At 44.3% G+C, this 23,538-nt stretch overlaps 1 protein-coding gene across 1 annotated transcript in view; it reads right to left on the bottom strand.

Moving 5' to 3' along the window:
* ODAD1 (outer dynein arm docking complex subunit 1) overlaps nucleotides 1-23,538 on the bottom strand; it is a 361,856-nt gene that overhangs the window by 96,623 nt on the left and 241,695 nt on the right. The window contains exon 10 of the mRNA XM_069637358.1: nucleotides 1,364-1,446. Coding sequence (XP_069493459.1) covers nucleotides 1,364-1,446 — 83 coding nt within the window. The remainder of the gene's footprint in view (nucleotides 1-1,363; nucleotides 1,447-23,538) is intronic.

The raw sequence follows: 23,538 nt of genomic DNA, 5'->3' as shown, positions 1-23,538 counted from the left end.
CCCCACTTACTACCATACTGATAACTAGGCCCAACATCTTTTGTTGGTAAGGTGGAAACTTTCAGGAGCACAGCAAGCTTTGCTTTTTAAGTTAGACCATACAGCGAATTCAAAGAAAATCATGCAAAGTGGTGAAGAGAGATGTTCTAGTGTGCAAAAGCAAAGTAGGCAGCAGCCCCTGTCAAAATTACCACAAAGTTCATAATAGGCTCCTGTGCACACTGACTGGTTACATGGAGGGTGGGGAGACAATTGGAAGAAATTGCATACAGTGGATGATAAGTGTGGAGCGCACAAAAACAGTTTATGACGCTGCCACAGAATTACAGCACTGAACACAAGCTGCAAAATGGAAAGAGTGTATTAGCGTAGTAGGTGATCTTAGCAAGGGATATAACATGGGAGGGAGACCCAGGACGATGTGAATATCTAGAGAATGTTTTATGCAGCACATTCCTTCCATAGGGAGGGATGTATGGATTTCATCAGAAGGCACTTCCTTTCATTATAATGCATTTCAATGAAGATGTATAGAGGTAATTTGGGAGTGTGTATGTAATGTAGCTCTTGCAACAGAATGCTTTCACATCAGGAATTTCAGAAATCGTAGTCACATCGATACCCCTAGAAAGTGTGTTGGCTATGGTGCTAGTTCTGGAGCGAGGGTTGAGTTGGCATCTAGCCTGTATTATGTATAGCGCTTTTACATAAAGTACAATAAACATTGTGAAAAATCGAAAATCTGTTAAAGCCAGAGTGTGTGTTGGCTATGTAAAAACAATGATGACTTGAAATTTAATAAACACTGTGTAGTTTTGTAACTTTAAAAACTACACCCAAATCAATCAGAACATATAGACAGAATGGGCCTCATTATAGGTCGGGCGGTCCGGAATTAACAGTGGCAGTAAACCCGCCACCACTGTTAATTCCGGACCACCCGATCCAGAGTCCTGCAGGTGGGAGGTGATGTTCCCGCCAGGTCTGCCGGTGTTTCCACTTCCCCATTCCCATTGAGTCCTATGGGACTCAATGGGAATGGGGATTTACCAAATTCCGCCTCGGGAATTCCCGGGACACCAGGATCGTAATGCCCTGGTATTTCCAGGAGTCACGGAGGCAGAATGGTAATACCAGTCCGGCGGTAACCAGGCGGTTTTACCGCCTCGGTTACCGCCGGACTCGTAATGAGGCCCAATGTCTACAGTACGGACGATCAGCAGAGGATAGTTTGCAACAACTCGGCTAGCTAGGCCTCTCGAAGACCCCTAATAACAATGAGAAGAGAGGCAAACTCTTAATGGTAGGATTCATATCGGGGCACACCTGCCCTGAATGCATTGAACACAAAGCCCTGGCTCACCTCAGCAATCTGGTCCAGAAGCCTCTCTGTCTCGTTATTCTGCTCATTCACGTAATTGAACAGGGCGAAGTTGCGATCTTCCACTGGCAAAAGAGGACGTCAGGAAATGTCAGCAAAGACATGAAATGTACATATAGAAAAATAAAGAGAAGAGCTAGCACGTGTGAAAATCCATCACATTTTTTACTGTCATTTTCCAGCTGACAAGATCCATTGGTAACTTAGAAAATGTTGCTTCCGTTTTATTTGAAATAGTGTACCATTGATTTATTTTCAACAAAAACAGCCACCACCATTAGTTTTCTTGGTTGGTGCACTCATGCTGCTCTGCCCACCCTCAAGGATCTAAACCATATTTCACTGATTTGCCCCCCGACTGCCACCTCTTACTCCTCGGAAGTTTTGCTGTCGATTGAGAACTATTAAATACAAAGGAATAAACATTTCCTAAGCAGGAGGGAGCGACAAGAAGAATGTCTATACGGACCAATTATTGATCTTCATTACACCCACTACAAGTCCACTAGATAGGTTGATGAGTACTGAACATTCTTGACATGTTGGACTCTACATTTCAATACAACATAATTTAGTCTTTGGACTTCATTTCAGCTAAAACACAGGTGTTCCTCAATGGGAAGTCAAACTACTAATCATCAATGGAAAGCTTTAATTCAACAATAACCTCAGAGGTATTATACTTTTTCTCACTTTCCCCCCAGAAGCTCACTGTCTCCAGAACCCTGGTTTTCTCCAGGCTGGATTACTGCAACAGCCTCTTTCTCAATCTGCCAGCCTCTGCTCTTCCCTACTTGCAACAAATCCACAACAGGACAGACTTATCCTAGACCTCAAGCCTAGGGACCGTATCTCTCAAATTACCTTCCTTCTAGAGCCCTTCGCATAGCTACCTCCAACTCTTGGAAGGGTCAGCTGCTTCTCCAGGCAGAGAGTGGGGGTAGATCTCTCTCCTCTGACGGTGCCCCCCTCTGGAACCGCCTTCCTGGCCCTCTCAGACTTGAGCCAGGCTATCTGAAGTTCCGGAAGCAGCTCAAGACCCTCCTTTTCGCCTCTGCCTGCTCTCTCTCGCTCCCTTGCTAACTTAACTGCGTGCTGCGCCGACTGGTTTCTTAGTTCCCTCAGACTCTCACGGTGTACCAGGCTCCTCTACAACCAGTCTTCCTTTGCACTGGCTCCTGGCCTATCACACACTTATGGGCTGCAACTGTAATCCCCTACAGCCTCTCCTGCCTCCTTGCACTTACCCAGAGCTGCGCTGCCCTGGCTGAACTCACTCCGAGCCATGCTACCCTGATCGCACTTCCCCCTATCCTCTCCCTTACAATTCCCCCTTCTCCTGCTCTTCTTTGTTGCACTTGCACGATCCGAAAGGCACAAGGCCTAGTAGGATCGTTTGCCTTGTCCTTCCTTTCTCTTCCCTCTGTCTTGTGGCACACTTGCGTATTGGCGCATTATAAATACCATATTCACATAACCCCTGGGATTAGGGGAAAAACAAAATACAGATTAGTATTCTCTCCACCCAAAAAGAGACCATCTGCCCCAAACTGCTATGCACATCCTCTGCATGAGACCACAAGAAACCCAACATCAGCCTTTATGGGTGTCCACTCCGAGGTGTAGCTTGGTACCCATATCTGGCCACTCCAATGCTACTTAGGAAGACTATGAAATAAAACAAATGTGAATGATAGAACTGTTAGAAATTCCTCTGAGCAGTTTTAGCTCATCTGCGTCACTACAGAAGTGCATGCCTGTAGCCACCTGAAACATGAATGGAAACTCCAACTGCTATGTTTTTAGTTGGGTTCTCCCACTACCTGCTCTGGGTTTTATTGTTTTTGGTTTTCATGTGGAGATACTTACATTTTTAAAAATGACAACTCATGGAGGTCCGTGTTACCATCAATCATTAGGAGGGGCCTCCTTTTAGGAGTTGTCCGGTCTGGCAGATTAGTGATAGTATACACCAGTTGAGCCTCACCATTTCCTTCCCTATATTATGCCCATTATGGATTGAAAACTAATGGCCAATGCTGCAAGCTAACAGAATTCTTTATTGTGGTACAAATAGGCTGTAGCAAGAAGTGCAGGTTCTGAATCACAAAGTCAATCCGACAAGATAATTGTGGGAAATAGCTTTCTGATCATGCCCTTTTAACTTTCAGCCACCTCTTTTGGGTCAAGAAATATGACAGTGCACTCTACCACAACAGAATATTTGGAGCTGGAAGTAGCTCCAGTGCCATGTGCCGTATCTGCAATTGTTTAGATCTACCATTAACTGTGTGAAAACACAGGGGGATATGAACCCCAAAAGCAGGAGTTGAAGAAATACAATGCTAGTGGTCACAAGTCAAAAACTCTTTCCGCAAATATATCTTCAGTGTTAAATTCTTGCCTTTGAATTACCCACTAGTAGCATTTAGGGCAAGATCTTAGTTATACAATCATACGGCATAAGCCAAAGACTCCCTCTTCCTAGCTCCAGAGTTGGTCTGCTGACTGTGCACTCTAATCCTTTTGGCCAAGAAACTATAATTAGCCACATTACATTTTCAGTGTAATTTAGGGGCCAGTTTAAGCGCCAGCAGTGTTTTATAAAGATGTTGTAATTTTGTCACTGCTTATCACAAAATGCTTGCACTCCCGTCGCAGCGCTTGCATGAGTTTTCTGATTCAACACAGATTCCTGAGGTTGAATGTGTCCTTTTGAGGCTGCAGTTTAGATTCATAGAGTTAGCAGAGGGGAGCGGTGCTGCAGGCGGCAATTTTTAAAATCAGCTTAAAGATCACAGCTGGTATAGGCTCTCTGTTCCCGCCAATGTGGCTGGCAAGTGATTGTGGAGTCCCCAGTGGAGTTCAGATGGTGCCAGGGATCGTTCTGTGTGATTGGTGTCTTTCCCCCAGGCCCTTTTCATGGAGTAGCAGTTGTGGAGCATCTCTGATTGATGTGTGTTAGCAATATTTATCATTTTTATGCTTCACCCCCCTCTCCCAGGGATAACCCCAGCACTTTGTCTGGACTTCTGGAGCTTTTTCTTTCTATCCCGAATGAGGGGAGCCTTTACCCCTCATTCATTCTCATTTGCTCTGACTTTTGGAACTCTGTTCTCTGTGTTTTACCTTTACAGTGGAATCCTCTTTCCTCCCCATCTCTTTATAGGTATCTTTGTTTAACATTTGCAACACACATACAGCACCTTATGTGCAGTGTTGCTGGGAACCCTTTGGGTTCTCCTTCGAGATTATTTCTGTATCCTTAATAGCTACAGTTCTTAAAGATAGAGGGACACTTTGTATCCTTCCTAAAATGTTATACTGTGAGAGATTAGCACACATCACCTTATGTGGAGTACTAAGGAGATACTTAGTATCCCACTGCTCTGACTTTTTAGTCACAGACAACCCTACTGTTATGGCTGGTGGCAGTGGGCATGTTCTACAAACTATTGTGCAATTATTTACTGCAGACTGTATTCACAGTCTCGATTGTGCGCAATAGGGTCACCTATGTTCTAACATGGTGGCTCCTTTCTTTTTTCACCATTTCTATTTTGGTTGTTCTTTGTTAGCCCTTCTACCATTCTGGGAGGGGAGGTCTGTGTGTGTTTTGCCTTTGGTGGGAACGCTTGGGTGTCCACGCCTAGGTTCCAGTGCATCTGGGTAGGCAGAAGTGGGCGAGGGGGTAACCACTCCCCCTCTCTTTGTCTGCCAGAGTGTCTCAATGGAACCAGTTCCCACTGGGTGGCTGGCTGTCCTGCTTGAAAACCAGACATTCACACTTTTCTGCATCAGACTCTGTCTACACCAGACTCGACTATTTTTTTGTCGGGAAAGACCTGGATGCTGAACTCGTAGTTGCCGAATATAAGAGTGCTGTCTTACTAGACCATGCCCCCCTCTTGTTGAAGTGGCAATATGTACCCCCCGGACTCCCCCATTCCTACATGGACACTCAGGAGTGAGGGGCTACAAGACCCCCTGTTTCGAGACCATGTCCAAGATAGCATCAAATAATACTTTACACACAACTCTGATGGTGTCCCTGGAGCTGGCACTCTCTGGGAGGCTCTGAAAGTGGTCATTAGGGGCACTGCAATTGCCAAGGCTGGAGGCATGCAGGCTTTGCTACCCAGGGAACTCACCTCAACTGAGGTGGCATTACAAAAGTTTGCACAGTCAAATTCGGGCCAACAAGAGGGGGACACAGACGAGGCAGTATTACGACAAAAATGTATAGGATGGTAGGAAAGATTAGGCTGTTACAGTTATTCTAAATATATTGAAAGACAACATGCTGAAGGAGACAAGTCGGGCCAACTGCTTGCTTGGCTATACAAAAAGGAAGAGCAACGAGTACCCATTTACTACACACACAGCAAGGCACTACATGTACCACACAAGCGGGATTAATGTGGTTTTCCAACAGTATTTTATTTTTATTTATTTATTTGTTACACGGCCAGACCCTCGGGTGTCACGGTGTGGTTATAAGATAGCTTAGAAATGAATAAGAACATCATTACATTGGTTACATTACATCATTAGTGGACAGTTGGTGCAAAGATACAAATTACAAATATTTACAATAATATGCAGTGGTACGGAATCCTGTCTTTAGGTGCTAATATTGGTTGAATAGCCAGGTTTTTAGCAGTTTCTTATAAACCGAGAAGGAGGATTCTTTTTTATATTAATGGGTAGGGTGTTCCAGCGTTTGGGTGCTAGAGTGGTGAAGCTGCTACCCCCCCGCTCTAGTGGTTTTGAAGCGAGGGGGGGCCAGTAGGAATTTGCCGTTAGATCTTAGTGATCTCCTATCAACTTTGGGATTGTAGAGTATTGTTGAGATAGATAGGTCCTTTTTTGGTCAGGCATTTGTACTATCAAAACTTATACTGTGAAGAGCCTATGGCCACACGCGCAAATATAGACAAGGCACTAAGCGAGTTACGACTCCCTCAACTCAATGAAGCGGCCATCAACAGTATAGACGCACCCATAAAGTTGGAAGAACTAATAGGCATAATAAGCTAATTACCATCAGGGAAGACCCCAGGATCAGACGACCTGCCCAGTGAGTTCTATAAAGAATTTGTAGCGGACCTGGCCCCTAACCTCCTTAATACACTAACGGAAGCGTTTGACAGGCATCCTTCCTCGCAGCTAGAAGGAATCAATAATCATACCTCTCCTCAAGCCACATAAATCGCCGCTAGAATGAAGCTCGTACAGGCCCCTGTCCATACTAAATCAGGATAGTAAAATCCTGACAGCACTGCTGGCCAATAGATTGAAAAAAGTGATTCATACCCTAGTGCACTCAGATCAAAAGGGATATGTGCTAGGCAGACATATGTCATGGAACCTAAGGCACTTGCACCAGGTTTACAGTACCGCATCATGGGACACTCTATGCGAGATAGCTGCGTTGGATGTTATAAAAGCATTCGCCAAATGAATAGACAGACTCCATCAAATGGGACCAAATGCCATGTTATGTCAGTTTGGTTTTGGGCAGACGCTCATCAATTGGGTGAAGCTAATATAATAAACCAGTGCAAGGAGTCAAGACAGGCAAACACTTCTCAGCAGCCTGGGTTCCAGAAAGGGGTACTAGACAAGGTTGTCCATTATCCTCGCTGCTGTATATTCTAGCAATGGAGCCGATAGCAATATATCTAAGAACAGAATACAAAGATGCAGGTATAATCATTAATGGGTCACGCCATGTAAGTGTCTCATAATGCTAGTTTGCAGTGGATCCAACTGTTTTGTTACCCACAGAGCATACTTAATGCCCCTTAGAATATCAAGATTCCCCAGAGCGACGCATCTGATGGCGGTTTACTACACATGTTCTGGGCATGTCCTACCGTTAGAAAATATCGGGAAGAAGTGGTGTCCAGACTGAATATAGTAGGTCTGACTACAAACCTGACGTTGCCATCAGCTTGCTTGCTGAGATGCTTTACGCGCCCCAAAACAACACAGCACGCATCCAAAATGAAAGAGCTAGCATATATACTAGCTAAACACAGGATAGTTATGGCATGGAAATCCCCACATGGCCCTGATATAGCGGATTGGTGGCAAGACCTTAAGAAATGGAAAACAGCTGAAACAGCGGCTTGAAGGCGCGCAATACACTGGTGCCCCTTCGACACCAACAAATACATTACTCTATGGAATTAGCTCATACAGTCATTATTTACACCAGAGGCTGAGGGCCCAGAACGGGCAGACTCACTCCAGCCAAAGACACAGGCAGTGCAACCCTAATGAATTAACAAACACAAACCAGACACCAAAATAGCAGGCAATTTGACGGGGGAGGGAATGGGAAAGTTGGGGGAACATGCTATTGTTAACGACGGGCTATGTCATGCCACAAGTGACATGTTTATGGAAATATGCGATATATAATACTATACTGATGTTTATAGGCCAAAAAAAAGGAAGAAACTAATAAAGCCGGTTTAAAATTAAAATAAAAAGGTGAGGTTCTTGAGGTGAAAGGCAAGTCAACCATTGGAACAGAATAACTGAAGCTGAAGACAACCAGAGATGCCTGCAGACCCTTCCAATCACTGAAGAAACCACTGGTGTCCTGACCCCGTTTTCTAATCGAAAGAGGAGCCCTGAAGAGGACGACTCCTTTCCTTTGGCTGGTGGGGCCAAGCAGCCCCGAGACAAACTACACACTGAGCCATCTCCCGAGGTGCTGTGCCTTTCCAAAGCTGCAGATCGCGAATACCAGGAGACCTCTGACCCATTTGCAGTGCAATGAGTTAGAGAGGCCGAATCCGTTGATGACTTTGATGAGCTCCAGTGCAGGACGTTGGAAGCGAAGATGATCAACTGGGCAAATTCCGTCCTTTGTTGGTACTGAGAAAAAGGCACCAACATCGCAGACCGACCAAGGAGACTAAATAAATCTGTGCCAAGAGTCCTCCCTCTCGACTGCTGCTGAGACATCCTAATCAGAGCCCTTCCTTTCGTCACCAGACTGAGGAAATCAGGAGGCTGGTTCCATTGCTACCGCATTTCTCCTAGCCGATTGTATACTAATTGACCTTTTCACAATTGGCCTCGGGAGAATTTACCTAATTTAGAAGATCAATTAGGACATATTTGCGGGGGGAAACCCCCCCGCAACCTCCCAAACAATCCAAACCCCCCCACAACCCCCACCCAATCCCCTTATATTATTTATAATCCAAACCAACACATATAAAATAACTAAAATAATACAAAGGTCAATTGTGCAGAAGGTCAATTAGGACCACAATAATTAGGTCAATTGTGCAAAAGGTCAATTGTAAAAAGTCAATTTGGGTAATACCCTCCTAGCCTAAGGTACTGTGGGGTGAAAGGTATAACTTACGTTGAACAGAAGAGTCGCTCTAGTGTGAATGGAGTGAGTAAAGAGGTGTCCAGGGTGTCCATTCTACCTCTGACCCAGGCTTGCCAGCCTGTGACCCTTTAGGCAGTCCTTTTGCAGGGTCCCCCTTGTTGTGTTAAAAAGTAACATATCCTAGAGACTGAAAGTATCCTCAGGAACATTCACTGTTCCACTACTTCTTAAGACTTTGGATCCACTCCAACACCGACTTCTGTATAGTTATAGTTTGGACTTTAAAAGCATTAGTTACCCTGAAAAGTGTCTCTAGAACATTAAGTTCTGCTGCTGTGTGATTAACCAACCATTTTCCTTCCTAAAAGACTTTATTTTATGTGGTTTGACTAACTAAATACAATTACTGTATATCTGTGAAGTAACGTGAGTGCGCGGTAGTACCGATAATACGGTAGAACTTGTCAGGTTTCCCCTATTATTAGCTGGCAAGTTTTCAGGTTTCCCCAATTTTAATTGTCCTTTGTTTCATATTTTAATGACTTTTCTGGTTGAGTTATCCTTAAATACCATTCTATTAGAGGGAGAATGTCCCAATCCAGCATGGTGCTGAGGAAGCTGGGCATTGATTGGTTAAGAAGGTTCCGTTAGATGACTGGAGAATAAGGGGGCTTGGGAACTGTAAGCAGATTCTAAACTGCCTTTCATTGTCCTCACCTTAACAGGAAGGTCCTGTTTTTTGAATCTCTGTGTGTTGGGCCCATTTTTATCCTTTGAAACCAGTTCAGGCTGGAGAAGAAGCAAGTTTGAATCCATGTCCATGTGGGACAAGACAAGCGGTTAAGTTGGTGAGAGCGCTGCACCCTGATTTTTTGGGGGGGGAAGTTCTCAATCACAATAATCCTCTGAGGAAGTAATCTGTGCAAAGTAAACAGATAAGAAGTGAGTGCAAGTTAAATGCTTTATCTCTGTAGATAGTTTAGGTAATTAGCCAGTGACTTTTAAATGTGTGAGAAGTATTTCTTAGTTTCTTTTTATATTGGAAGCATCGTGAGACTTTGTACCTGTAACTTTAAGGATGCTGCTGTGAAATGTGAAGCGCTCTAGAAACTTTAATTTTTCCCTGAAATGCGTTTCTGGTCAGCACGAACATTGTGAATAATTAAAAGGCTTTCGTTTTGAGACAAAGCGTTCTTCGTTAAACGCGCGCAGTGGCTAATGTTTACTTGCAGCTGCATGAGCTACTGCTCGTGCACAGGCTTCAGTGATTAGTGCCTCACATTCCCTGAATCGGGTACTAATGGAAGGGTGCCCTTAAGAAAAATGCGTAGCAGCAAGTGTTTCCCTTTTAGCCGTGACTGCGCATGAATGTGAAGATGACATTCTCCTTTTGAAACAGTACGTTTTCTTTCTGGGCTACGGCGGAGTAGCCCTCGGAGCGCGACGATCGCGCATGATCAAAACGTTTCCGTTCCTCAGAAGGTAACCGAGTACAACATTCTATAACTATTTTCAAGTAGTTTATTTTTTGAAGGTGTATCAATCATCGCTTCCGTCTGGCAGAATTTGCATACACGGAAGTCAAAGATACAAACTGTTTTCACGCGCATGCGCAAAAGACTAGTGTTTGAAAAGACAGAGCAGTGTGCAGCATTCTTTCCTTATCTAGAAAGCTATCCATGGAGTTAGGCAGTGCTACCCCTTTGAAGAGAGTAAACAAGGAAATAACCATAAGTCAGTGATTGCAGCTAAGACTCATTCCTTGGGAAGTATTTCCGAATACTCTGAAATAGGGATCATTTAAGTTACATTTAAGTCAAGGGGATAGTTTTCAAGTCTGCAACTAGTTTCATCAAAGACACACACCCAGACTGAGAAGGGTACAGATTCTGTTTGGAATTGCTATTTCAAAACAGAGTCTAGACAAAATCAAGCTGAAAATTGCTTCACTTACCTATAAATCCCTGAATAATGCTGCACCTAGTTATCGAATAGAGAGATTCCACAGAAGGACTTCCTTCAGACCATGGAGACTAGCCCACACCAACTGCCTCCACGTCCCCAGTTTCAAATTATCCAAGGTAGGAGGTAGCAGCTTTCCAATTAAAGCAGCCCACCTTTGGAACTCTCTGTCACCTATCCGGGAAGACCAATCATATCAGAACTTCAGATCTAACTGCATCAACTGGCTCAAATCTACTGCCCCCTAAAATTATCCATTATATGTAAAAGTTCAATAATTAATAATCTGTAATAATACCTGTTGATAACTCCTCTTCTCTGCCCCTCCCATGTATATATATGTAATGTATATCTATTGTTCTACTGTGCAACTATGCAATGTATAAAATGTAATGTCTATATGCTGCTCTACTTTGTAACCAAGCTGTGAATCTCCTTGAAACCCCAGCGCTCTGATGACTACGGGTCTGGAGCGCAATACAAATGAATAAACACACAAACAAACAAAAGAAGCCTCCAATTCAAGGAAAAGCTGTTTAAGGACTCATTTGGAGCGTCTAAAACCCTGCTTCCCAGCTCACAATGGAGGCATCACAGGTATGAAAAAAATCACAGGGAGGCTCAGGTGGGGGTGTTAGGCTAGAAAGATACTAACCTCTCTTGTTTTCTCATCCCCTGCAGGTGCTAGACTGGTGGGAGAGAGTAACGTGTGTTCTGTTTTTTATTTTCTCCACTTCCCCTTTGGGGTGTAGACATTTCTGCTGTTACTAGTCAGTAGTTGACTACACATCTTAGAGGGATTGTGGGGCTCAACAGCTCCTGCGGATCAAGTCCCGGGACCGGACAGAACTGTCATTAGTGTGAAACCCTAACAACTGTACCGCAAGCAACTACTATTGAAGTAATGCCATGTGAAAAGTATTAACTATTGCTATGTGTGTTGGTTAAGTGAATCAAGTATTTATTTACCCAAGGGATCGTTTTATGAAGTCTTACCTCAAGTGGCCTTTAGGAAAACTCCCCTAACAATGTGCAAAACAATGCTGGTACCAGATGATGAGCAGCTGACCTGGGAGATACTGAAAGCCCTTGTGGGGTGGTAGGTGGAGGGGGGGGGGGGGTTCAGGCTGCAGTGGGAGTGCCAACCTAGATTTCCGGTGACAGGCAGCCAATAATCTGGACGATAGCTGTCCAGTGGCAGGGCTGGTGATTGAAGGCTGGTGATGTATCAAAGTCATCATAGTGAATGTGACAGGAAAGGTTTATGAATTCTCTGCTCCCGGCATGATCAGCAAACACACCACAGGTTTTATTTCACGCAATCTGCTGCTGGTTAGTGATATTTAGTGACATAGATAATTTCACAGGATTTAAGAATCCCTCTACATTTTGTCTTCTCCCACATATGTTTTCTGCTGAGTCTTTTGTCTTTTAGAAGACGGTTTTGGAGGAAGTTGAGAATGTGGAGAAAGAAATCAGATCCAAACATTCGAATCTCAGTACATTTGAGATGAATTTACTTTGGTCTTTGGGACAGAATAATGAAATAATCATTTGACCAGCTGACAAAGGTGGTGGTATCTTTATTATGGATAGACAGGCTTACATCCAAGAATGTCTAAAATTGCTATCAGATGTAGTTAGTTCTCAGAAGTTGTGTGAAGATCCCACCGATGATACGAGTGAAATTAAAACTAAGGTAGACAAAGCTTTCGATGAGAAGTGGATCAGCAAACAGAAGGCAGAATACTTAACGAAACATGGAGGTTGCATTCCCATTTCTTATATCTTACCCAAAGTGCATAAAAGCTTAATTCATCCTCCAGGCAGACCAATAGTATCAGGAGTCTCCTCAATTCTAGAACCATTATCCAAATTTGTGGATTTGTACCTTTGATCGTTTATGATCCAAATGAATTCTTATATACAAGACACACAGAGTACCATTAATAAAATCGAAGGACTTTCTCATAATCCGTTGCATCAGGTACTTTTATGCTTAGATATAGGATCTTTGTACACTCAAATACCGCAAAGGGCAACTCTTGAAAGTCATTTTGCTTCAGAGAACTGATGACCATCTGTTGACAAATAGCTTCATGTTATGGTGCATTTAAATGTCCTTAACAAAAAAAGTCTTCATTTCAGGGGCAGTTTTACATTCAATCTGAGGGTAAAGCAACGTCCCCCCCAACCGTGCCAATTTATCCATCAAGATGGTTGGTTTTACACTGAAACCAAACCATTCAAGTCACATTTTAGAATGGAAGTATTATATTGACGATATTGTCGTTATATGGCAGGGCACACATGAACAAGCCTTGAGTCTTGTAGGAGTGCTGAATAATCAAAAACGTTACCTTATGTTTACACATTCAGCTAGCATTACGCAAGTGAAATATGTAGACGTTTCGATCTATCACTACAATGGCATACTTCAGGTGAAACTATATCACAAGGCAACAGAAAGAAATGCCCTGTTACATTAGCAGGTGTATTTGTAGAGAACACGTTCACCCCCAGAGGGGCATCTTGGCGCTATTGACAGATAACAGATGTCCATTGTTACCCAACTTAAGGGTACTCATTTTATTCAACCTCGGAAGGATAAAGGGCTGAGTGGACCTTATGGACATTATGGTAGCCACCATACCAAACACATTAAGACAATCTACTGTTTGGCCAGTTCCTTCGGTTGAAAAGGAACAGCACTACTAGGTAATTGTATATCACAGAGACTAATAGCCTTTCTAAAAAACGTGTAGACTGAGGGTATCCGAGCTCCGTAGTGAAATGATCATCCAAAAGGGCCTTTAAAAATCATTGTGAGGCATTGCTGGAACATCCTAAAGACCAGAAAGCAGATAAATTGCCATATGTAAACACTTTCACAAACTTATCTTATAAGATCAAATCAATTGTCAAGAAAAATTGGAAACAATGTTTTCAAAATACCTTAGCCGAATCAATCTTTGCTTTCAAGAAGAGCACTTGTAATCAGAACATTATCATGCATTATGACATCACACCTACACTTTCTAAACAAGTTACTTTAACAGAAATGTGGGGCATGGATCCCATCAATTGACACTATACTTGTGGGCCTTGCATAGTATGGACTTACACTACCATTACTAAAACCATTGATCTAGGTTTGTCAACATGGAAATTGAAAGACCTTACCAATTGCAACAATGTTAGTGTAATTTATATGATAAAATGCCCATGTATTGGTAAAATCAATAGGGAGTGCAAAACCAGGATCATGAACATTGCAGCTGTATCAAAAACAATACTGATAAAGCTCCATTGGTACAACATGGCCATAGTATGGCTCACACTTTGTAAGTTCTCCAACGGGTCATTCTCAAGAAAATTAAGGGTAGTAACCAAGTGCCCATTACCAAAAATCTACTTTGTTTAGAACGACTAATTTATCTGACCAACAGTCATAAATGTGGTCTGACTGAAAACATTGAGTGGCACAATGTTACACATTAATTGTGCCTTGGCATTTTTTTTGTCATTTGTACATAATGGCCATTGTGTTACACGAGATAGAGATATGATTCCTAGTTTTAGTTGTGAAGTCACTACCTTACTTGTTTTTTGTGATACTGTGGACCATAATTGAAAGTGAAAAATCTTGTCCAAAACATTGTGCTACCCTTCTTTGGAATTGTGTGGAACCCCATTTTTTTAATGTGATTTAATTGGACAAAAACAGGGCATTTCTTCCTCCTTATGAGAGGTCGCCCTTGTAAACTCGACCGTTCCCTTCTATGCCAAGATGGGGACCATCTGTTACAAAGAAAGTAGATCCCCTGATGTTTAGGACCTTATTATGTCAGTCACGTCATGACTCATAATCATGTGACATTGACGTTTTTTTTTTTTTGGTTAAGTTAAAGTGTTGCAGTCTCGACACTACTGTGGCGATGCCGCCAGACTGAAAGCAGAGCTTTTAATAAGATGAGATGTAGCTCCTAATAACAATACCACACAGTTATTTGGGAGATTTAGAGATCGTAATCCGATCCTGTATTGTTTTTTAATTCTCCAGGTGATCACGCAGGATTATACGGATGACCCGTTTAGCAGTTTTGTCCAACGGGTGCACTAATTATGAAAGGTCTACAATAGGAATCGGTGTAGAGCTTTTGGAAGTGATTTGTCCTTTCACACACACAGTATTCACAATTAATTCAACTGCTTTAAATGCTTCACATGTATATTCCGAACTCATCACAATTGCCTTACACTTCTCTTGCCTTGCCCCATCAAACCCTTTTTTCCTCCCTCTTTCACAATTGCAACAGAAACATCAGAGGACACATAATTTGGAAATCATCACAATCATAGTAATGGAAATGTATGTTCCAAAGATGTATCTATTACTAAACATTCCAGGTACTCTCACAATATGAGTTGAATTAATTACAAATAAGTCACAAGAGAGATCAGTGTTATCACCTTACTATTTCTTGTTTTTTCATTACACAGGGAAGCTTATTTTTTAGATATAATTGTCAAGATTTAGATCAATCCATGAGGCGAAAACGCACCAAACATCTATTCTGAATGGCTATCAGAATAAAAAAAAATGTCATCCATATTTCCTAGTGCAAGATCCAAACAGGAGACTAATTTTTATTAGACCCCTGAGGAATGCCCGACGGTACGTTTTTTAGAACAAAAACATGTGGGTATTATGATGTGAAAGTATACAGTTGATGCAGTACGTCTAATTGTTCTATCAGGGGGATTACAACCTGATGGACTTAATGGTTTAGGAATTGGATAAGAATTTGATGAATTTGTACATAAATGTTCACATTTGCCTGTTGCCTTTTTAAGCAACATTTTTGGGTGTTTGGGCTATGTAATTGTTGAGATCATTTGCTCTTGTTTGTACCTGTGCCGATATCCAGAAATGTTACGATACTGTAATATTTTGTTGTAATCATCTAATTCATTGTGTGTAGTAGTTTTGGACTTTTGTTGGTATAAGTAGGTTTGTATCATGAATTTGCGAAATGTTAGTCATATTTCGAGAAATAAAAGAATGAAAAAGTTTGGAATTATGTAAAATTGAGAAATGTAATAGACTCTCTAACTAGATTTTCTCCCCTTTCAGTTGTTTTGATGATACATTGAGTTGCTAGTCAGTAGGAGAGGCCCTTATTGTTTCACCTAACTGTTTACTCGGTTCACTGTTTTGTTACATTTGCTGGTTAGTGAGGAAAAGGGTGATTGGGATAAAGAAAGGGGGGAGTCCTCACAAATGCCTGCATTATGGCAGACTGGAGATGCAAGTGTTGGAGAGAGGATTGTTCTGCACCACACATGGGTTCGAGGCTGGGGAGAGGACAAATGCTGGTGAACGTTGTTGCATGTGACATTTCCAGTGACATGATAACAGCGATCTCTCTTCTAAAAGAACATTCAACAATATGGAGAAAGTGGTATCAATGTTTGAGGCCTGCTTCAGGATCATGGAGGGGAAAATGCAGGAGACTATGCATGAGTGATCTGGAGGCGCAACTTTGCTCTTTGACTGAAAAGGTAACTTTCTCGAAACTCAACTTGCAGACACTACAGTGACTCAGGAGAAGATGCTGGGGCAGGGGAGATACTGGATAAAAAGGGAGAGGCAGTCGATACTTACACAATACCTTTTGGGAACCCTGGCACAACCCTCAAGATGTTTCTGACCAAGAAATTGGGCCCCCAAGATAATGATGAACTCTTTGAAATTAAGAGAGCCTTTTGCCTTCCTGCAGGGAAATTGACAGTACTGGAGGCAGGAAAAATGAGCACAAAGATGGTGGTCTTACAACATTCCGAGGCTCTGGAATCTTTATTTCAAAAGACAGCCCTGTTCAGAATGCTGAAATGGGATGGGAACAGAATGCTCATCTTGCCAGACTTGAGTGAGGTGTTAATGAAGTGGTAGCACAGGCTCCTGCAGACTGAATAAAAACAGGCAGACAGATAACAGCCTCTGATTGGTAAGCTGCCAATTAAATGGTTCTCCACTAAGACAATAGTCAGGTGTTTGCTGACCCGAACACTGTAGAGGCTTTTTTAGGGAGTGTTGGGTGAACTATGGGAGAGAAATACCAAGGGGAAACTTCATCACATTGAATGGTGGGGGAATTCACGCCTTTAGTTTTTTATGGCAATGGGGATTTTGCTAGGGAAGTGCTAAGGGGAGGCCAGGTAGCCAAGTGCCAGGACCACGTACTAAGTGAGAGGACGGGGCTGAATGGGCTCAATAGGGTTCCATGTGATAATTCCGCCACAAAAATATTGCGATACAAACATATCGCCATATTTTTGCGGCGAAATTAACAATTAACCCTGCGGGGGACACCCTCGCAAGCCCCGCATCATTTTTTAATATGCAGGGGTCACACTCCCACATAATATCCCCAATAAAAATATTGCCTATGACGAACCAAACGGCCATATTTACGGCGATATTTTTGTTGGGGATATTATTACCTGATACCCTCAATAGGGGGTGCAAGCCCAGCCACGTTAGTGCAGGGGGAGGGAGCCTGCTTGGGCAAGTGCAGGTTAGGGATGGGTTGGGGGTCAGGGGAGACCAAGTGCTGGGGTAGACTGGTCTGGTGCCTTGCATGAATCAGAAGGAACCAGGCAGACAGTCAGAATGAGGCAGAGGGGGACATTAGCTGGGGAGAGGGAAGGAGGAGAAAAGGAGGGTCTTGAGGTCTAGAACTTAAGAAGATCCGGCTCCAGAGGGGCAGAGAGGCCATTCCAGAGGGAGGCATCTGCGGAAGAGAGAGATCTACTCCCCCCGCCCCCAACTCTCTGCTTGGAAAAGCGGCTGATCTGCAGAGAGTTGGAGCTAGAAGACCGAAGAGCTCTAGCAGGGAGGTATACAGAGAGAGAGAGTTGGATATAGGGGGTATTGAGCCCAGTTGCTTAGGCCACAATGTAGGGAGGGTTGTGAGGGTAGGGACCTGCTTACAGAAGTCGTGGGAGATTTGTGTTATTGGTGAGATACTTGTGCCCAGAATCTGTGGTTCGCTGGTCTGTTCTCCATTTGCTATTTACCGCCCCACTCTGTTTGCAACATTTTCTCCTCTTCTCTATCTGGTCTGCATTGTACTCTTGTTTCTGCCCTGTTTTTTTTTCTCTCATTTCTCGTTCATTTTTGCTGATCCGGTTTGCTTTTCTATCTACTATCCTTCAAGGTTGCCGTGTATACTGCACTTAAATGTGGGTTTTGAAACGGGGAGCGAGGTGACGATCCCTTCTTGTCTCTCGTCTAGACGGTATACATCGCTTTATTTGTAAGCCTATGCAACCGGCTGTAGGTGGCAGTATTTTAAATAGAAACATACTTTTTAAACATGCTTTGTTACCAAGGCAAAACATTTGTATCCAATGAAATCATGTTAGCACCATTGCAAGTCTGCTTCAACTAGCTTTCCTTTGTGGTGTTTGTGAACTGAACGTATTGAAGGATGGGTTTTCCCTAAGAAACCCTTACAAATTAAAAGTGACGCGGGTCACTGTATTGACAGATGAAATTCCAACTGCTATAATTGCAAAGGATTTCACAGCTTTAAGGAGTACCTTTTTTCTGACAACATGTGAACACAAAGGGCTGTTTGACACTCATGTTGGGGAGTGTCAGATCTGAAGTGCCCTCATCTTTGACAGGAGTGCTCTCAGTAAGAAACGCCAGGAAAGTCAATAAAAGATTAATGCTTTGGTAAACTCTGGATTTCCCTTTTTTGGAAACCTTCCAATGTTATGTAATCCTTCTGTCAGTGTAGCCATACCTTGAAAATATTTGCTTGTATGATGTCCACCATATGCATTAAAAATAAAAGCACTCTTGAGTGTTAATAGTCAGTTTTGCGGAATAGACGCGGTTTAGCTCTCTTTCATAAGTGGGGAATGGTTCAAGATTCTGCGTAGGTCTTCCAGCTTCCTGACTTTATAGGGGCTGCAAGGTCCAGGAAAGGTTGTGAGGCTTGTTACAATATCAGTGTCAAGTTGCCTTTCTGCTAAAGCACCCACTGTCAACCTGTATCCCCGTAAGGATTTTTTTTATCTACGTCTCAGCTACAAATCAGAGACCCATCATTACCTAGAGGATTTAAGGTAAGAATTTCTCAACTGCTATTGTTCCCACCGAAAGCAGGAACAGAGACTGCCACATTACATTCTAATCCTACTTGCTCTTGTTTTTAGAATGGTTATGGGCAGCTTTTCTATTTCAATGTATTCTCTTATCTCTAATTTTGTTAATTTGCAACTGTGTCAAATGTTTTTGTGAAGAAACAGTCATGAGTTTATACAAATGCCACATTTGTTGAAATTGCACCTATGTGCTACACGTTTTAATCTGAGCCCAACTGTCCACTTTCTGGAGAGGACAGCCCGAGCACTCACTTCAGCCTTGCTACCTAAATGTGAACATGGTGCTCACACCCATGTTAAACTTTAGATTATGCTGCGGCACTAGGGAGGTAAAGGAGGACCACCTTTAGGCTTCTGCAGTTCTCCTTGGGGCTTGCAGACCAACAGCTAGTGAGTCATAAGAATGGTGGTAACAGTAAAAATACCTGGTCTTAATAAAACGCCTATTTTTAAAATGCTGGCATCTCGTGGGCTATTTACTACATATGACACAGAAAATATTGCATAGACTAAATAACTCCTATTTACCCCATGCAGTGATTTCGATGCACTGTATGTGCTAAATAACTCATGCAAACCACCATTTAATTGATATACTGAAAACAAACGGTGTTTAAAATAACACCTTTCACCACTGCCGCCCTACTCTTGTCACGGCCCTCAGTCTCAGTGTCCTGTGCAAGCCTTGTAACTAATCATAAACCATTCAATACATATGATGTTTAGGCAGGAAGTCAATGTAATAAAGAAAAATGCGTTTGACCATAGGGCACGTTAATCATGGATTAAGTACTTATAGTGTAGCAGTATACCTACGTTACTAGGCTGAGACTATTAAACACATTTCTCTCTTGTCTAGTCTCCCTTCCCAGGATATCCTGACCTCCCTAAAGGCCCCCTGTATGCCCTCTGTCTCCTCAGCCATATCAGCTATCGGTAATCACAGTCCACCCACTTGTTCTCCTGAAGCAGCTGTTTCACATCGCGCATCCCCATGACATCCATGCATCTCCTCAGAAGTGCCTGCTCTCCCAGTATCCCCATGACTGCCCTGTATTCCCATAGCAGTGCTTGCTCCCCTAGTATCCCTGTGACTGCCCTGTCTCCCCTCAGTAGTGACTGCTCTCCCAATAACCCAATGGCGGCCCTGTCTCTCCCAATGTCTTGTATCCCCTCAAATGCTCTCCCAGCATCCCCATGACTGCTCCGAGTCCCCTCAGTAATGCCCACTCTCCCAATATCTCCATGACCGCCCAGTATTCCCTCAGAAGTTATGTTATTTGGCATTTATATAGCACTCTATATATCATTGGCATGACCTCAAAGCGCTGGTTGGTTAAACGCCCTCGGGGTCCGTAGACCAGGTCAGTTGAAAGAGTAGGGTGTCGAAGGGTGCTTGGATGCACCAGTTAAGTGTGCAGCTGATGTAATTGCTTGATGGTAGCTTCATTCTAGCATTAGGTATGGTGGTATTGGTATCAGTTCAATGTGTGCAGTCTGGTGGGTGGACATCAAGACTGGGTTCTGGCTGGTTAGGCTTGTGGGACGCTTATGTGTGCAGCTAGCCCGTTTCTTTTGTGGGATATAGCTGCATTTCATGAGAATGATGAGGTGTTCATGGGGTAATGTTCGTATGTGAGCCACTAGGCCGAATTGATCGATGGGTGTAGCTGCACTCTAATTGTGTGATGGTGTAGAGTAGAGAGTAAGCACAGTGATATGATATGATGGTTCATCCATACAGCATCCAAACACAATGTGCGTCAAACGCGCTAGACAACAAGGGAGGAAACATGGGAAATGCAAAGACACTCCGACAGGCTATGAACAGCAAGAATGTGAAGACTAGTCACTGGACCATGGGGGTGAATGGGGGCACGCAGCGACATCGCGGGAGCCAAGGGGGGTGGGGCAACCAGTGACATGGGAACCAGGGTGGGTTGGGGGGTGCAGTGACGAGACGGGAACCAGAGAAACATGGGGACCCGAAGGGTTGTGGATACACAGCGACATCAAGGGGAAACGAGGGGCTGGGGGCAAACAGCGACATTACGGGGTACAAAGGGGGCTGGGGTATGCAGCGACAACAAGGGGGCTGGAGGAGGTATGGGCACACAGGGACATCACATAGGCTAGAGGGATTTGGGGATCCAGCAACAGGACAGGGACCAGATGGGTAACCAGCGACATCACAGGGAACCAGAGGGCAGGCGCTACAGAGCGACAGGTTGGGGAACCAAAGGGGCACACAGCAACATCACAGGGACTAGAGGGGGCAGCGCATAGAGCACGGGGACCAGAGGGTAGGGGGTACACAGCAACAACATGGGGGACCAAAGGGGCTGGGGGGTACAAGGGCACGTAGTGACATCACTGGGACTAGAGGACGGGGCATACAGCACGGGGGATCAGAGGGGTATTCAGCAATGTCACAGGGAACCAAAGGGGCTGGGGGCAACACAGCGACATCATGGGGAACCAGAGGAGCCTGGGTGCACACAGTGATAACACGGAAAGCCGGAGGGGCTGGGGCATATAGACACATCACGGGGAGCTTCAAGGGGGTACCCAGCAACAACATAGGGAAGCAGAGGGGCTGGGGGTTACATGGCGACATTGCAGGGCGTGAAGCGTACCTGAGGCGGGCAGGGAGTTGGCAGAGGCTTTGCTGTGGGTCTAGTATGGGGAAGAGGCAGCAACGGTACTGGCGGGGAAATGTGAATATTATTAAGGAGAGGGAGTTGCATGGCGTTATGATCTAAGGAGATCATTAATCTGCATTTTAGAGATGCTGTCGCTTATAGCCAAGTTAATGAGCGTATTCACTGATGACATTGTTGGGAGTTTCATTGAGCATTAGTCATCGGGTTGCTATGGTTTCAATTGCTTCAGAAGGTCGTGGTTGGTATTAAGGAAAGAGCCACATTTTTAGAGCTTTGCAGAATGTCAGTGATGGGTGTGTCGAATATGTGGGGGAAGCGAGTTGCACAGAAAAGTTGCCAAGGTTGAGAAGGCAGAACCTCCGATCCCGACAGAGTTAGAGGTTGGAATCCCTAAAAGGAGGGCAGTGCTTGATCTTAGTGCGCGGGCTGGGAGGTATGGTTTTATCTTTCCTTGCAGGTATAATGGGCCCGTCTTGTGCACTGCACAGAGAGCGATGCACAGGGTCTTGAAAGTGGCCCTTCGTCCGACTGGGAGCCAGTGGAGGGTTCGGAGAGCAGGAGAGATGGGGTCTCTCGGGCCCAGGGCAAGGAGCAGTTTAGCAGCAATGTTTTGTGCTCTTTGAAGTTTGTTAAGATGGTATGCCGGGGCTCCAAGGTATAGGGAGTTGGCATAGTCCAGTCTCGACATCACAATAGACATAGCTGTGGCAAGTCTGCTCGGGAAGGAGAGGTAGGGGAAGATGCGTCTGAGAAGTTTGAGATGGTAGCAACAACATTTTGACACATTGTTGATCTGGCAGGAGAGGGTTAGGCCAGAGTCCATAGTGCAGCCTAGGTTGTTAACTGTGTCGGGGGCCATGGGAGTGGATGAGGTAGCAGGGCAGTGTTGCCGCACACCATGATTTCGGTTTTAGTGGGGTTTAAGAGGAGGTGGTTTATTGTCAGCCATCTGTCAATATCTCAAAGACAGGCTTCGAGGTCGGGCTGGGGGTTGGTGCCCAAATTGGGGGTTCTTAGGATGATTTGGGTATCGTCAGCGTAGTTGTAGCATGCGATGTTGTGCATGTAGATGATTCCAGGAAGGGTGGTCATATAGAGGCTGAACAGGAGAGCAGATAGGCATGCACCTTGCAGTGCTCCAGTGTTAACCGAACAAGCCGCTGGAGCAAATGGGGAGAGGAGAGTTATTTGTTTCCTGTTGCTGGGGAAGGAGGCGATCCACTTGAGAGCAGTGCCACGGATTCCAAGGGAGTGTAGGCGGTCAAGGAGGATTGAGTGGTTAACTGTGTCAAAGGCTGCAGAGAGATCGAAAAGAATTAATGCAGGCATCCTTCAGAGTCAGCAATGACCTTAAGATCATCCCAGATCGAGGTCAGAGTGGTTTCAGTTCCATGTTGTGGTCTGAAGCCTGATTGTGCGGGGTCGAGGTGGTTGTTGGATTCTACAAAGGCATTGAGCTGGGAGTATGCTGTTCGGTCAATGAGTTTTGCAAGGAACCTGGTGTTCGAGATGGGTCTGTAGTTTTTGGGGTCAATGGGGTCGAGGGATGGCTTTTTAAGGAGAGACTTGACATGCACAATTCTGAAGGCATCAGGGAAGATGCCAGAGGTGAGGGAGTCATTTAGTATGGCTCTTGCATGCTCTCCTGCGCAGGTAGACGTGAATATTTCTTTTAGGAAACAAGCGGGGCAGTGGTCGAGGGCGGCCCCAGACAGACAATTTTCTGGCAGATAGGTTAAAAAAAATCGTCTCTGGAGATGGGTTTGAAGGAGTCGAAAGTGGGGGAATTGGAAGTTGGGCGGTGGGGTGAGGGGGCGTTGTTGGATTGGTCAGTTGTGGGGGGTGGCAATGGGGGGAGAGGAGGGACAGTTTGTTAAGGAAGGTCGTCCTGTCAAGAGCGGTGGTGTAGAAGTGTAGGGAGAGGGAGTCTCAGAGTGATTGAGAAGGAGTGGATTGGGTAGAGGTGCAAGTTGGCTTGACAAATTCTGATC

Source organism: Ambystoma mexicanum, chromosome 1q (genome assembly GCF_040938575.1).
Source record: "Ambystoma mexicanum isolate Mex_15411 chromosome 1q, UKY_AmexF1_1, whole genome shotgun sequence".
Taxonomy (NCBI): domain Eukaryota; kingdom Metazoa; phylum Chordata; class Amphibia; order Caudata; family Ambystomatidae; genus Ambystoma; species Ambystoma mexicanum.
This window is presented reverse-complemented; position numbering and strand designations above follow the sequence as displayed.